The sequence below is a fragment of the Scylla paramamosain genome, chromosome 5, assembly GCF_035594125.1.
Source record: "Scylla paramamosain isolate STU-SP2022 chromosome 5, ASM3559412v1, whole genome shotgun sequence".
Taxonomy (NCBI): Eukaryota; Metazoa; Arthropoda; class Malacostraca; order Decapoda; family Portunidae; genus Scylla; species Scylla paramamosain.
The window spans coordinates 26,215,056-26,230,055 of NC_087155.1; the positions used below are offsets into that span (position 1 = coordinate 26,215,056).

General features: G+C 36.7%; 2 protein-coding genes across 12 annotated transcripts in view; both read right to left on the bottom strand.

Moving 5' to 3' along the window:
* The window catches only part of LOC135100736 (importin subunit beta-1-like), a 16,802-nt gene extending 16,664 nt beyond the window's left edge, over positions 1 to 138 (bottom strand). For all 7 annotated transcript variants that reach the window (XM_064003941.1, XM_064003940.1, XM_064003946.1 and 4 more), the window contains exon 1: positions 1 to 138. This exon is cut by the window's left edge and continues 19 nt beyond it. In XM_064003941.1, the coding sequence (XP_063860011.1) occupies positions 1 to 24 (24 nt within the window). In that variant the 5' untranslated portion in view covers positions 25 to 138.
* A 1,852-nt stretch (positions 139 to 1,990) lies between these two features.
* The window catches only part of LOC135100742 (nose resistant to fluoxetine protein 6-like), an 18,831-nt gene continuing 5,821 nt past the window's right edge, over positions 1,991 to 15,000 (bottom strand). For 2 of the 5 annotated variants that reach the window (XM_064003963.1, XM_064003965.1), the window contains exons 8-17: positions 13,386 to 13,470; positions 10,954 to 11,114; positions 10,356 to 10,524; positions 7,926 to 8,019; positions 5,611 to 5,710; positions 5,119 to 5,251; positions 4,389 to 4,584; positions 3,994 to 4,136; positions 3,620 to 3,728; positions 1,991 to 3,506 (exon numbers count right to left, since the gene is read on the bottom strand). In XM_064003963.1, the coding sequence (XP_063860033.1) occupies positions 3,355 to 3,506; positions 3,620 to 3,728; positions 3,994 to 4,136; positions 4,389 to 4,584; positions 5,119 to 5,251; positions 5,611 to 5,710; positions 7,926 to 8,019; positions 10,356 to 10,524; positions 10,954 to 11,114; positions 13,386 to 13,470 (1,342 nt within the window). In that variant the 3' untranslated portion in view covers positions 1,991 to 3,354. The remainder of the gene's footprint in view (positions 3,507 to 3,619; positions 3,729 to 3,993; positions 4,137 to 4,388; positions 4,585 to 5,118; positions 5,252 to 5,610; positions 5,711 to 7,925; positions 8,020 to 10,355; positions 10,525 to 10,953; positions 11,115 to 13,385; positions 13,471 to 15,000) is intronic. The other 3 variants (XM_064003964.1, XM_064003966.1, XM_064003967.1) reach the window with 3 other exon arrangements.

The window sequence follows — 15,000 nt, forward strand, 5'->3', positions numbered from 1 at the left end:
GAGTATTTGAATAACTTGCTCCATGTTTTTTGGTTATCTGTGTATCCCAGGAGAGCGAGAAAAGGTGGTAGCGGTACCTCCGTTACCGCCGGCAGGACCCTCACACGTGCCGCGGAGGAATACAAGCTAGAGACTTGATGATTCACTTGTAATATATCCATCTAAGTTATTCCTCCCGTTTTAGTCTCTTTTTTGTGTTTAAATAGTAGTTTAGGTCTATTGGATGCCTTTTTAATGGTCGGTATGGTGTCTTTCAGTGTTTTATTGGCTGGTTCTTGGGTACTACTTTAATTGTCCTTTGCCGCGCAAATAACGAATAAAAAGTATGTCATAGTTACTTCTAGGGTTTTTGGATGTAAAGTGATTGTAAATTATAAGTAAGATAATAGATGCGGTGCGGAGTATATGTATATGTCTGTTATTGAAGTTTATATGTGAGGCTTCATTCACATTGCTTTCTTCCCTAAAATGACATCAAATTCCTAATTTTATTCTATTCATACAATGAATCAATTTAATATATCTGAATTATTCCAGAATAATATATAAAGAAAAAAAATAAATAAATATATGTGCTATAAAGAACTACAGAAAATTGAGCATTGACTTACACCATGGGTAACTTCGGTAAAAACTAATAAATAAACAAATAAATAAATAAATCGCAAGATATTATTATTATTATTATTATTATTATTATTTTAGCAAGTGGTACAATACATAATCTTAAGGCAATATGCAACTCTAGATACAACTCAACCCCTCCCTCAAGCAACGTCAAAACTACCTGCATCAGCGCTATTCTTTTAACATCTCGAGTCCTCGTACACTTCACTATTTTACTTCTTCTTCCTTCTTTCATTACATCAACCATAATCTACAAACAACATATTTCACACTCTATTATCAACATCTATTAGGGCCAATCTTATATCCAAGATTATCACATTTATATTCATATATTATAAGGCTTGTATTCTGCAGCGCTTTGCTCTCTCATCACGATTATTTTCAAAGCCCCCAGGATTATCCGAGTCCCTAAGGGTGTTTCTCCTTCTAATAATGTAGAAGTCTTGTTAATCTGTCACTAGACCGGAAAAGAACACCCTTAAAAACCTATGTAATTTCAACTATAAGCTTTTTCAAAGTTGTCTTAGTGTATTGTAAAAGTTCCAGAATATGGTCCTAATTAGACATAACACACTATCGGAACCTTGCTGCTAACTTCTCACTCAGCTCATTCTCTCCTAAACACAAACCTTTCACTCTAAACCATTTTCCATTTAACAGCTGTAGTCTTAAAACCGTCCATAAACAGTATAATGCTTCCTTCTCTGTTGTGATATGTTTTCTCCATGAATGGTCAGAACACAATAAATCACTCAACATATGCTTTGCTAATTGAATTAATCTTCCACTTTTAACCATATTCCACCTCATAGCTATAGTCTTAAAACAGTCCCTATATATAATGCCTCTTTCTCTGTTGATACATTCCACATTCATATCTCAAAGCAAACATCTGATACAGGTAACTTTCTTCTTCTGACAAACCAATACTCCTATACCCTCACAAACTCTCTTGGTCAACTTCCTTATCATATATCTTACCTATCATACTTAGTTATATATAGTCTCTGAATTGAATCTGTCACCTTTCCACACATGCACTCACCCATTCAGTTGGCTTCCTACTGCTCATGAAGTATTTAATAATGTTACTAAGAGTAGTGAGCTTGCCTGTCTGTCTGACTCATGTTTTCACTGAAATCAGGCTCAACTTGTAGACAAAACTAACACAATCTAATGTAGATTCTTCAATTACCTATTCTAAGATTAGTGAGATACATATGCTATGCACATTCAAACTATTTTAAAAAATCATAAAGGCATCAATGTAATAAAATTGGTTGACCTATATGAAGCTCCCTTTATGACTTTTTTTTTCACCACAGAGATGGAAGAAGAACAGAAGGATGAATAGAAATCCTTATATTCTATGTTTATTATATATATAATTTTTGTTATCCACATTATGTACACAATGTGTGTCCCTTTTATAGTTCTAGTAGGCCACACGGGAAATGAGAATCAAGCACTATCCATCTATTTATCTATATTCCCAGCTGCATTCACCCTCACTGAATGGTAGCCCACCAATTCTTGCCCTACTGTGGGAATGTATACATGTATATTGGGGAAGGAAGGGCTGTGCTCATCCTAATAACTTTTCACCACTTACTATGTGCAGGGAATACAGCATCAATAGACTTCAGAATATATGATGTCATTCTCCCTAAAACAGTAATCTAAATTCAGGATTGCAATAAACTAATAATGTGCATACACAATCTATGCAGATATGCAGATCAATCAGTAAATTATGAAAAACCACACAAAATAAGTCTCTAGTACACAATACAGTACAATAGTATGTATGTTTGTGTGTGTTCGTGTGTCTAGATGTTTTATCTTGGCTATTCTCCTTTGTGGGGATGCCAACCTGGCATACTTGTTGATGCAATCATGAAGTCTGCTATAATATAATTTTCTTTACATGAAATATTCTTTACATGTTACCTTTTATGTATATCATACCTCATGCATCCAACTTGTGGTGAAGCATCTCATGTGTGAAATGAGGAAGATAAAACATTTCTATAGAGGTAACTGACTTGAGTTGAGCAAACACAATACTTTCACAGTAAACACTGGAACTGCAGAAGGCATTGCAATTTAGTGGCCATTTATTTGTCATTTTATATTGCACAGCATCTGAGAATGCTGTGCTAACCTATCCCTATATCTACTTTTATCCAGCTGTGTGTGTGTGTGTGTGTGTGTGTGTGTGTGTGTGTGTGTGTGTGTGTGTGTGTGTGTGTGTGTGTGTGTGTGTGTGTGTGTGTGTTGCTAAGTTTCAGTTTTCAGATGTCACTGCTATTATTTCTACACATGACTGAGTCACACTGACATAATAATCAATAAATGAAAAATCACATTTATTTACTCTATCTAAAAGTGTGATTTTTTTCCTCTATTATCTCTTCAGATGACAAGGTTTACCTAAATCCATCACCACCAGTAAGAGGTTGGTACATGCAACAACAGGAACTACTCCGAACACCTGTGTTTCCACACCCTGGTATTACATTTGGGCAGCAGCGGTCTGACATCTACCTCTACAAATGATTATGTTTTTTAAGTGCACTATGACTACTAAGAGACTGATGCATGCACAATAGCTACTCTAGACACCTTGGGCAACTGTTGCCCAAGGTGTCCAGAGTAGCTATTGTGCATGCACCAGTCTCTTAGTAGTCATAGTGCACTTAAAATATAATATGATATTTGCTTCTACAATGCTGTCACTATTTTGGAGGCTTCAAGAGTTTTCTCTGCTGTTATACTGTTCTCTGTCATGAAGACAGGGTTGGAGACACCATTGGTTGACACATGGGGCTCAACATTCTCCTGTACTGCAGGCTTCCGTGGGGATGAGCCAGGATCTATGGATGGAGGTGATTGGTACAAAAAAATTTAAAATGGCACAACAAACTTGATCCAATCCTGTAAAAATGTAAATACAACACACACACACACACACACAAAGCATTCTTACTTGGCCTGAGCAGTAGTTTCTCTATGCCAACAATAGGTGACTCGGCCATGAGTGACAGCAACACAGCAACACCAATAGCAATGACCACAGCACCCACCGTCGAGATGATCTGTGTATATACAAGTCAACTATCACTAACCAGCATCACTGGGATCCATAAGGTGCCAGATTAGTGATTTTGCCAGATTACAGAAAGGTTAGGTTAGTTAACACAACACCTTTAAAATACCCTGTAAATCAGTACAAGTTGATTGATAAGCAGGGCTGTATTGATACCACTTTTTCTGCTGATGCCAATACTGATACTCCATTTTTGGCTGACACTAATATTATTGATTACAAGAAAAGTGAAAAGCAAGGTAACAATACATTACCGCGTTGACATGGGTGAAGTAGTATACATCTCGAGAGTTGTAGAACAGGAAATACTGCACAGGAAAGGCCACGAGATAGGTAGCATAGGTGAGGCGGCTGACTGGCTGCCACATTGGATGTGACAAGAATCTGTTCACCACACCTATGGGTTCATTCCATAACATGGTCTCAGCTAAGGTGAAGTGTATTCCTATGAATTTCTACAAGAATGTGACCACTGCATGAAAGATGCTAGCAGCCCCTGTTCATACACATCATATACACTCCACTATTTCTCTTCCTCTCACACATATTCTTCATCACTATTATACCACTGTACAGAATAGGTTGCTTCTATATATATGTGTGTGAGTTTATATCAGAAATGCACTCCAACCACTTGCACAGAACATACCTCCATAACCATTATGACACGCAAACACCAACCAGCCTAGTGCCGCTCCCCAGGCCAGCCGGTGCAAGCCACCATATGTCAAGCGTGACATCAACTCGTAAGGTGTTGGCGATATGAAGTGGTTGTAGCTGTACATGCCAAACACCACCAGGAGGCCTGTGATGGCAGCAAGCGTCCATCCTACTGTCACCACCAACTGAGGGAGGGAGGGAGAGCAAGGTATTATCTTCTTCCTCACATCAAGATAGGGACACAAGAGGGGATACTTTCCTTAGTGTATAGGGTGGCTCAAGAGTTTCTCTGGGAAGGGGGGTGGGAAGGAAGAGTAAGGTAAAATCAACCTCACAGGATACCCTAGCTTCTCCATGTAGGTAATGATTAAGGTGAATTTAGTCTGAACCTCAGTGTTTAGTAAGAGATTTAACCCCATGCGGTGAACCACTTACCTTGAAGAAAACCTTAAGGCTTCACCTATAGCCACATAGTGAGAGGATCCTATATTTATCAAAATCTGGAATTGAGTATAGTGACAGGACAGTCAAGACTGACCTAAATCCACTTGGCCCTTAGTGACCATCGTGATCTGATCAGTAACTTGGGTTTCTGTCAGAGTCCTGACAAATGTCTGATCCATGGCAAGCCTCTCACAGCCACTCTATCCTGCCCTCAGATCACAAGACCCCATCCAAGCCATCTTCCTGAGCCACTACCACCACACACATTCACTTACTGCGCTCATCTTGTATCTTGTGTTGCCTTGCTTGAAGAAAATGTACCCCACCCAAATCCCAACCAACCAAGGGCTTGTACGGGTCCAGGGAGGCAGGTACACCAGGTTAAAGTATTTTTCGCTGAGACTTTGGCTGAAAGAGAAACAGAGCATGAGATACAATTCTTATGTCTTGGGATATGCTAATCTGCAAATGATGTGAAAATATAGGAATATAAAAGGTTAAGGATATAAAGCAAAATTCATTTTATCTACCTGTAACATTGGGTGAGGAGAGAGAGAGAGAGAGAGAGAGAGAGAGAGAGAGAGAGAGAGAGAGAGAGAGAGAGAGAGAGAGAGAGAGAGAGAGAGAGAGAGAGAGAGAGAGAGAGAGAGAGAGAGAGAGAGAGATCAAAGCATACAACATACAAAGAATAGACATACTAGAATGTCTTGTATCTCTATATAATGCACTGCATGTATCCTTTCAAGAAAGCAGTCAGGTATACTCACTCAATGGCTATGAGTAAGGTTGGAGGAAGGTCTTTGGCGTAAATAATGGCAGCAGGGATGATGGTGGACAAAGCCGTCAGAAGCAAGAGCCAAGCCTTGCCTGCTGGGTGGGAGTATTATGTCACTGACTCATGCATTTTTCCTACATGATACTGTACTGAGAGAGAGAGAGAGAGAGAGAGAGAGAGAGAGAGAGAGAGAGAGAGAGAGAGAGAGAGAGAGAGAGAGAGAGAGAGAGAGAGAGAGAGAGAGAGAGAGAGAGAGAGAGAGAGAGAGAGAATCTCACTTAGGCACCAGTTCCAAAACAGACGTCAAGAGAATCATAGAAAACTGAAGGATAAGCGTCTTGAAATCACCCTCTTGAAAGAGTTCCAAGTCACAGGAAGGAGGAATTACAGAAGCAGGCAGGGAGTTCCAGTGTTTACCAGAGAAAGGGATGAATGGTTGAGAATACTGGTTAACTCTTGCATTAGAGAGGTGGACAGAACAGGGATGAGAGAAAGAAGAAAGTCTTGTGCGGTGAGGCTGCAGGAGGACAGGCATGCAGTTAGCAAGATCAAAGGAGTTGTTAGCAAGAAAATAGCAGTAGAAGCAAGAGATGCAACACTGTAGTAATGAGAAAGAGGCTGAAGACAGTTAGAGGGGAGGAGTTGATAAGATGAAAAGCTTTTAATTCCACCCTGTCTAAAATAGCAGTATGAGTGGAATCCCTCATACATGAGAAGCATACTCCATACATGGGTGGATAAAGCCTCTGTTAAGAGTTAGCAGCTGGGGGGGGATGAGAAAAACTGGCAAGTGAGATGACTCAGAATACCTAACTTCATAGAAGCTGTTTTAGCTAGAGATGAAATGTGAAGTTTCCAGTTTAGATTATAAATAAAGGACAGACCAAGGATGTTCAGTGTAGAAGAGGGGGACAGTTGAGTGTCACTGAAGAGGGGATAGTTGTCTGGAAGGTGTGTCAAGTCGATGGAGGAATTGAGTTTTTGAGGCACTGAACAATACTAAGTTTGCTCTGCCCCAATCAGAAATTTTAGAGAAATCAGAAGTCAGGTATTCTGTGGCTTCCTGCATGAATTTTTTACTTCCTGAAGGGCTGGACATCTAGGAAAAGACATGGAAAAGGGGAGGGTGGTATCATCAGAGTAGAAGTGGGTAAGACAAGAAGTTTGGTTTAGATCATTGATGAATAATAGGAAGAGGGTGGGTGACAGGACAGAACCCTGAGGAACACCACTGTTAATAGATTTAGGAGAAGAACAGTGACCATCTACCACAGCAGCAATAGGAGTCAGGAAGGAAAGGATAGAAGCCATAAAAGGGTCGTTTGGAAATCCAAGCTTTGTGCCAGACTCTATGAAAAGCTTTTGATGTGTCTAAGGCAACAGCAAAAGTTTCACCAAAATCTCTAAAAGAGGATCACCAAGACTCAGTAAGGAAATCCAAAAGATCACCAGTAGAGTGGCCTTGATGGAACCTCATATGGGTGATCAGATAGAAAGTTATGAACTGATAAATGTGTAAGATTAATCTTCCTGTTGAGGATAGATTAAAAAACTTTAGATTGGTAGGAAATTAAAGCAATAGGACAGTAGTTTAAGGGATTAGACTACTGTCCTATTGCTTAAATATGCTATAGCTTAAAGAAAACATGGCATAAAAATTTCTAACTATAACTTAAATAAAATTGTTTAATGGTATATAAGAGTAAATGATTAAAATATCAAAATTTTCTCATACATGACTTATTTAATCAACTGGGTCATAGAAGTTTTTTGTTCTTGTGTTATCCCTGTTAAAAATGTTCATAAATCAACCTGTTTGTGAGAGGAAACAATGCTAATGTCTATAAAACTTTGAAGCATGTCCATCAAATGCCTTGCTCCCTTCAAAATGTTCTCCCAAGGGAGTGGGCACAACACAAGAACCCTCAATTCTCACTAAGCAAATATTTCTTAAACAGGACCTTTTATGCATGTACTCCTTTATGTTATCCTTCCATCTTCCAATTTTCTATGTTATGTTAAAACAAACAGATAAGCACTTCTTGTGGGCTTTTGTTTCACAATTCTAAGACAAAAACTTAGGAAAATAAATATTCCTGTTGTGGGATGTGGATTCTCCACAGTACACCTGTCATTTAGAAGACTAGAGCCAACAGAGATAGATAAAAGCTTGATATGCTTGATCTTATTATATCTCCATAAAGTCTTATTCTAAAATCACTTTTACTGAAACTTTAACTGATAACTACCCAGTGGCTGTACACACTAGATTGTACTACCATATATTTAACACAGTCCCATACTGACCAATGTTTTTGTAGAAATAAACAGGAACAATGATGAGAGGTGCCACCAAGTACATTTGCATGTCAGCTGCAATGTACCAAGTTTGTCCTAAGCACTAAGGAGGGAGAAAATATTGCTGTTAGTGAATATTGATAAAACAAGGCTCTTCAAATGTAAGGGTTCTATCTGTCTGCACCTGTCACAAATATCATTGCATTACATACAGGAGAAGGAGAAAAGGCTAAGGCCATAAATATATTTTTTTCTTTATATGTTGCCTTCTTTATTTTTGGGGTGTGGAAGGCTTTACATAATATTATAATTGTGATGTGTATTACTTCACCATCTCTCTTTCTATTCCTATCTTCCCCTGCTTGCCTTCCTCCTATCCCAAAGCCCCTTTACATGTCACAACTATATGTAAAACCTTCTCCTGCCTGAATGTCCACTTGGCTCTTGCCAGCTTCATTTTCAAAGTTAAGTAAACTCCTTCATGAAACACACTTGGCAATGCATTATAGTGCTATAAATTTGGAGACAGTATCAAACAAGCCATGCCAAAATGTCATATTGATCTAAGTGTTTGTCTAAAAGATATTTCCAAAGAACAATGCCTCACAATGTCTGAAATGGATAGTAGGTAACTATAACTCTTAAACTGCACTTGCTATCTATCTCTCCATTCATTCATCTTATCCAAGGGTGACTGCATCAGAATACAACCTAACCAACATACCCATGTCCATGTTATTCACAAATTTATTGTGCAATCCCATTATCTAGATCATTAACATGTGTAAAAGCTAATAGTGGTCCTAAAGGTGATCCCTGTGGTAAGCCACAGTTACTAGTGCCCAGTGAAATTTACAGCCATTAAGGGGAATGTTTGTTTAAAAGAAAATTCACTATTCATTCTTTTGCCACAAAATTCTTATGGAAAATCAAGATCAGTTTATGAATAAGTGATAAAGTCCAAAAGTTCCCCCACTTTGACAACCTCTACCACTATCTGAACTGTAATTTCAAAATCTATCTCCTGCAATTTTCATTACAGAGACATGTGCTTCACATGCAGGAAAGACCATTCTCTAATCTTTGATATAATGGAGTGATTTACTTGTTTTGCTTTCTTTGTTGAGGGATTTTTTTAAAGGCAACTTCTTTTCTCTTCTCTCCGTATCACAAAGCTTGAAAATGTTACTTTAAAATGACAAAAATTTCCTTTCTCTGAGACTTTGTTTCTTTAAAACTGAAGCATAAGTGGCTAAGATAACTTTAAAATGTGTGAAAAAAAAAAAAAGTTCTGAGATATATCAACTTTGTTGGGTAAACTTTTCAAGATGGCTTTCCTGGCATGTAGGGTCAGCTTCTATATACAATTAGATGTTTTTCTATTCCCTTCTCACATCAAATAAGAATTTATAGATTTTCTGATTATGGACATGCAGGACTTGCTGATCCTCAGAAAGTTTTTGCTTAAGCCTCCTGATCTCCCTTTTACTGTTTCTTCTAATAATGATGTCCGGATGTCAAATCTTGATGAATCATGCTTATGAGAAGTAAAGGGAAGAGAAATTGGTTCTATGAGGGCAGACTTGTCACAGTGGGTGGCAAAGGTGTGACATCTGGCAGATGTCATGCCATTAACTTCTTTCTTTCTCTTACAAGGGAAAGTGGTCTTCATCTTGATAATTCAGGTATTTCTGAGTCCTCAATATGATTGTGGTATATCAGCAGCACTTAAGATAGTGGAGGAGGACAGTGTTGTACACATCCAAACACCGAAGCTAGCTGTCATTCTGGCTGCCTACACCTTCACAGGGTGACTGAGAGTCAAGTTCTTAAGCAATGCTACATTTTGAGATACTTAGTCAAAATCTATGCAGTTTTCATATAAAATGAAAAAAAGTTAGCAGAGTAGGGATCCTACTTTAGGCCATAACTCAACAAATATTATGAATATAGCTACATGTAAAACTTTGAGAATGTTGCCAGATGGTATAGCTATCCCCAGAGTTTTCTCAGAAAGAATGCTATTTCCAACCTCATTGCCATCCCAGCCTCAAATGGTTGCTCCCCATTACATGCTGCCTCATAGACTTTACTGTAAAAATTCAACAAATAAGAAGAGGTAATGTGAGAAAGGTCTTTATGATGAAAGAAGGAATCAGCCTATAAAGATAAGATCAAGGATTCACCAAACACCAGCAATGTTTTCAATATATGTAAATGATAAGCTTGAAGAAATAAGTAGTTACATAAGTTTCTTTGCTGATGCAAAATTATTTGGTAATATAAGAAATTAAGGAATATAGCTCAGGCCCTGTATACTACAACTAGGTTAGTATAACTACTTAAATACACACAAGCGTGCATTCAAATGGTATAACACATATCTGCACACACACACACACATACACACACTTTTTAATTGTCTCACGAATGACTTACTGATCCACCATCTTGAATGAAATTATTGACAAAGGTGACATCCTTCCACCAGTTTTTGGCACAAGTGGGTTGCCAATACATATTCCATACATAGGACCATGGGCCAGATACAAAGAAGCGCATCACAGTAGCCTGAAATCCACACATGAGGCCGATAGCTGGGATGATGCTGAGAACAAGGAAGAGGCAAGAATGTTATAAATCATGAGTGATGTGTTTGTGTTGATTCTGTAATTCTTTTTTTCTTCCTTAAGTTGTCATAGTATCAAAACAAGAATACAGTAACAAACTCTCTCTCTCTCTCCCTCTCTCTTATTTACACATATACCTCCACATTGTAAGTGTTAGTTATTAATGAATGTTCATTGTTCAAAATGTTTTCTCACTCTCTCTCTCTCTCTCTCTCTCTCTGCATGATAAGCTTGAAGAAATAAGTACAGTAGTTACATAAGTTTCTTTGCTGATGCAAAATTATAGAGCATATCTGTGTGGCTGAGTGGCTGTACACTATAATTCCAGATGGTGTGGTTCTTTCTCTTAATCAGGATGCTGCCATAATATTAAAAATATACAAAGAAAATTAAAATCTCTCTCTCACCGTAAGATTCTGTGAAAGTAGAAAAGGAGGATATTGAAGGATCTGGTTCTTTTGGTTTCCTTGAGGACACTGTATGACAGCAAGAGGCCGCTCAGGAAAAAGAAAGTGTCCACACTGGGGTATCCATTGAGGATAGCCTGGGCAAGGATATTCTCAAATTTCTGAGGATACAATATGATTATTATTATTATCATTATTATTATCAATATTATTATTATTATCATCACCATTATTATTATTATCATTATTACTATTATTATTATTATTATTATTATTATTATTATTAGTAGTAGTAGTAGTAGTAGTAGCAGTTATGATGTAGGTATAATAAACTCTCTGCTACAACATTTATATAAACTGAAGTGTACTGTATTTTCCTTGCAAAAAAGTCATTTCATACTGAAACATGTTTCTATCAACCAAGAAACAAGTAAAATATTATTCTTGTTAGTGAGTAATGAGAACATTGTGTTTTAAGTAATAAATACTACATAATTATGTTTATACAACACAATTTGTAAAATAAAAAAAAAAATAAAAAAATAAATAAAAAAAAATAAATAAATAGACTGCACTTTTGAAGTACTATTGTCTTTCAGTATTCCACTGAATTTTCATAATGACTATATCACAACTTAGAGTTAGATACCTTAGCTTTTCCCCAAGGCTTTATTTGACAATACACAATAATAAATGTGTGTACAGCGAGAACAGCTGGAGTAAACTGGCTCCATGAGTGAAACTAAACAAAGATTTCAATTACATACTGAATTATTGAGACTTCACAATACGTATCAAATCATGAAAACAAACCATGAAAAGAACCAATAATCAGATGAATGAAGCATTGTTATCACTATATTTATATGTACCTGTATAAATGTACACACACACACACACACACACACACACACACACACACATATATATATATATATATATATATATATATATATATATATATATATATATATATAAAATGTGTGTGTAGGTGTGTATTTACTTAGTTTTACCTAGTTGTAATTTACAGGGCCTGAGCTATGCTCTTGTGTTCCTGTCTCCATGACTACACTTGTCCAGTTTTTCCTTAAACCTGTGCACACTCATTGCTAATATTGCATCCTCATTTAGTTTGTTTCAAACTTCTACATTTCTCTGTGGGAAACTATATTTCTTTATGTTACTTAAACATCTTCCTTTTCTTAGTTTTTTGCTGTGTCCTCGTGTGAATCTGGTATTTCCTTCTTCTCTTAGCAGTAGTTTCTCATTATCAATTTGTTCCACTCCATTCGACAATTTATATATCAGTATTAAGTCTCCCCTTTCTCTTCTTTGTTCCAATGTTGGCAGGTTAATTTTATTTAACCTGTCTTCATATGTTAATTCTTCCAGTTCTGGAACCATCTTTGTTACCATCCTTTGTATCCTTTCTATTTTTTCATGTTTCTTCTTGTTAGGAGACCACACTGATTCAGCATATTCCAGCTTTGGTCTAATCATCACATCTTTATCCATGTAGAGGAATACCATTTCAGTATTTCTCACCATTCTATATGCATTTCTGAATGTCTTTTCTACATGCTTCTCCAACAGTTGATTATCCTGTATTGTCACTCCCAATCTTTCTTTTCTTGTACTTTTATTATTTCTTCATTTCCCATTTTATGTCTGTTTTGGTCTCTTTTCACTTTTCCCATTTCCATTACATGACATTTTTCACATTAAATTCCATCTCCCATTTCTTACTCCAGTCCCAGATTTTATTCAAATCTTCTTGTAGAATTTGTTGTTTCTTACATGTCTTTGTAATTTTGCATCATCTGCAAACAAACCCATGTAACTCTTTACTCCTTCAGGCATATCATTTATGTAGATTAGGAAAAGTACTGGTGCCAGCACTAATCCTAGTGGTACTACACTACTACTCTTCTCCATTTCAATTTTACATCTTTTACTACCATTCTCACTTCTCTTCCCTTTAAGTAGCTTTCCATGTAGTTTATTGTTTTTCTATTTAATCATCCTATATTTTCTAGCTTCCATAGTAACCTGCGCGTGTGTGTGTGTGTGTGTGTGTGTGTGTGTGTGTTTAAGGAAATAAATATAAATATAAATAAATAATTACACTAATGCAACAACCAGTTTGATGATGGAAAAAGTTTAAATACTTTTGGTGTGTTTTACAATTCTGGTGCTCATTACCTATATCTCATAATTATGAAGTAGAATACAGATGGGTTGATATCTAAAAGGATGGAAATGAAAGATTATGTTATTAAGAAAAAATATATAAATAAAATAAATAAATAAATAAATAAAAAATAAAATAAATAAAATAGATAAATAAATAAATAAATAAATAAATAAATAAAAATAAATAAGTAAAAAAAAAAATAAAAACAAAATAAAAACAATATGCCAGTAGTTCTTACCAGAAATACTTCTAATATATTTGCTGTATTTGGAAAAGGAATGGTAACCTGATGACACCATATCACCCACGTCATGGAAAGTGTTCTGCAAAGGCAGGACTGATGGTGAAAATCAATGACAAAGAAGCAGCTGAAACACTACATGTACATAAATTGAGAGTTCTCTGATATGTATGCTATGCTCAAGTCTTTCTCTATAGGACTCCACTTACTATTACATTTATTTTCCAACCATCTAACATTTTCTAGTCAAGGAAGTTTAGTGAATTATACTATATGTGATTATAATCCTGTGTATTTAGTGTATGCTTAGAATCATACTTTATGGTATTTATGTAAGCTATACATATTACAGTGAACACTACAAACAGGCTAGAACATCAGAACATGAGAAAATAGGGGAAGCTCCAAGAAGCAGTCAGGCTTATGCATGGCAGCTCCTGTAAAAAAACATAACTACAGTACTTGTCTTCACTTATTATCCCAATCCATAAATTAATCTACTCTTCTTTTAAAAGATCCCTAATGACTTGGCACTAACAACCTGATTACTGAGCTCAGAAAGTAGACAATCACCATTAGGATGTTTTTACGTATTATACTCAGTCTTAATAAACTTAAATGTAGATACTTATTTCCATCCCATTCAACAAGATATCAGTAACAAGAATGGGATAATTATGCAGCTCAGCTATATGAGTATAACAGATACATGAAAACTAGATTTAATTCTAAACTTTGCCAGATAACTATCCCCTCTTCTTCAATGACACTCAACTGTCCCCCTCTTCTACACTGAACATCCTCGGTCTGTCCTTTACTTATAATCTGAACTGGAAACTTCACATCTCATCTCTAGCTAAAACAGCTTCTATGAAGTTAGGTGTTCTGAGACGTCTCCGCCAGTTTTTCTCACCCCCCCAGCTGCTAACTCTGTACAAGGGCCTTATCCGTCCATGTATGGAGTATGCTTCACATGTCTGGGGGGGTTCCACTCATACTGCTGTTCTAGACAGGGTGGAATCAAAAGCTTTTCGTCTCATCAACTCCTCTCCTCTAACTGACTGTCTTCAGCCTCTCTCTCACCGCCGCAATGTTGCATCTCTAGCTGTCTTCTACCGCTATTTTCATGCTAACTGCTCTTCTGATCTTGCTAACTGCATGCCTCCCCTCCTTCCGCGGCCTCGCTGCACAAGACTTTCTTCTTTCTCTCACTCCTATTCTGTCCACCTCTCTAACGCAAGAGTTAACCAGTATTCTCAATCATTCATCCCTTTCTCTGGTAAACTCTGGAACTCCTTGCCTGCTTCTGTATTTCCACCTTCCTATGACTTGAATTCCTTCAAGAGGGAGGTTTCAAGACACTTATCCACCAATTTTTGACCACTGCTTTGACCCTTTTAGGGACTGGCATTTCAGTGGGCATTTTTTTTTATTAGATTTTTGTTGCCCTTGGCCAGTATCCTTCCTACATAAAAAAAAAAAAAAAAAAAAAAAAAAAAAAAAAAAAAAAAAAAAAACTACACCTGCTCTCCCTATACATACATATTTTCAGTTTCTATTTATTTATTATTATTTTTTTTTTTAGGATTTCCTTCAGTTCTTAAATACCTGA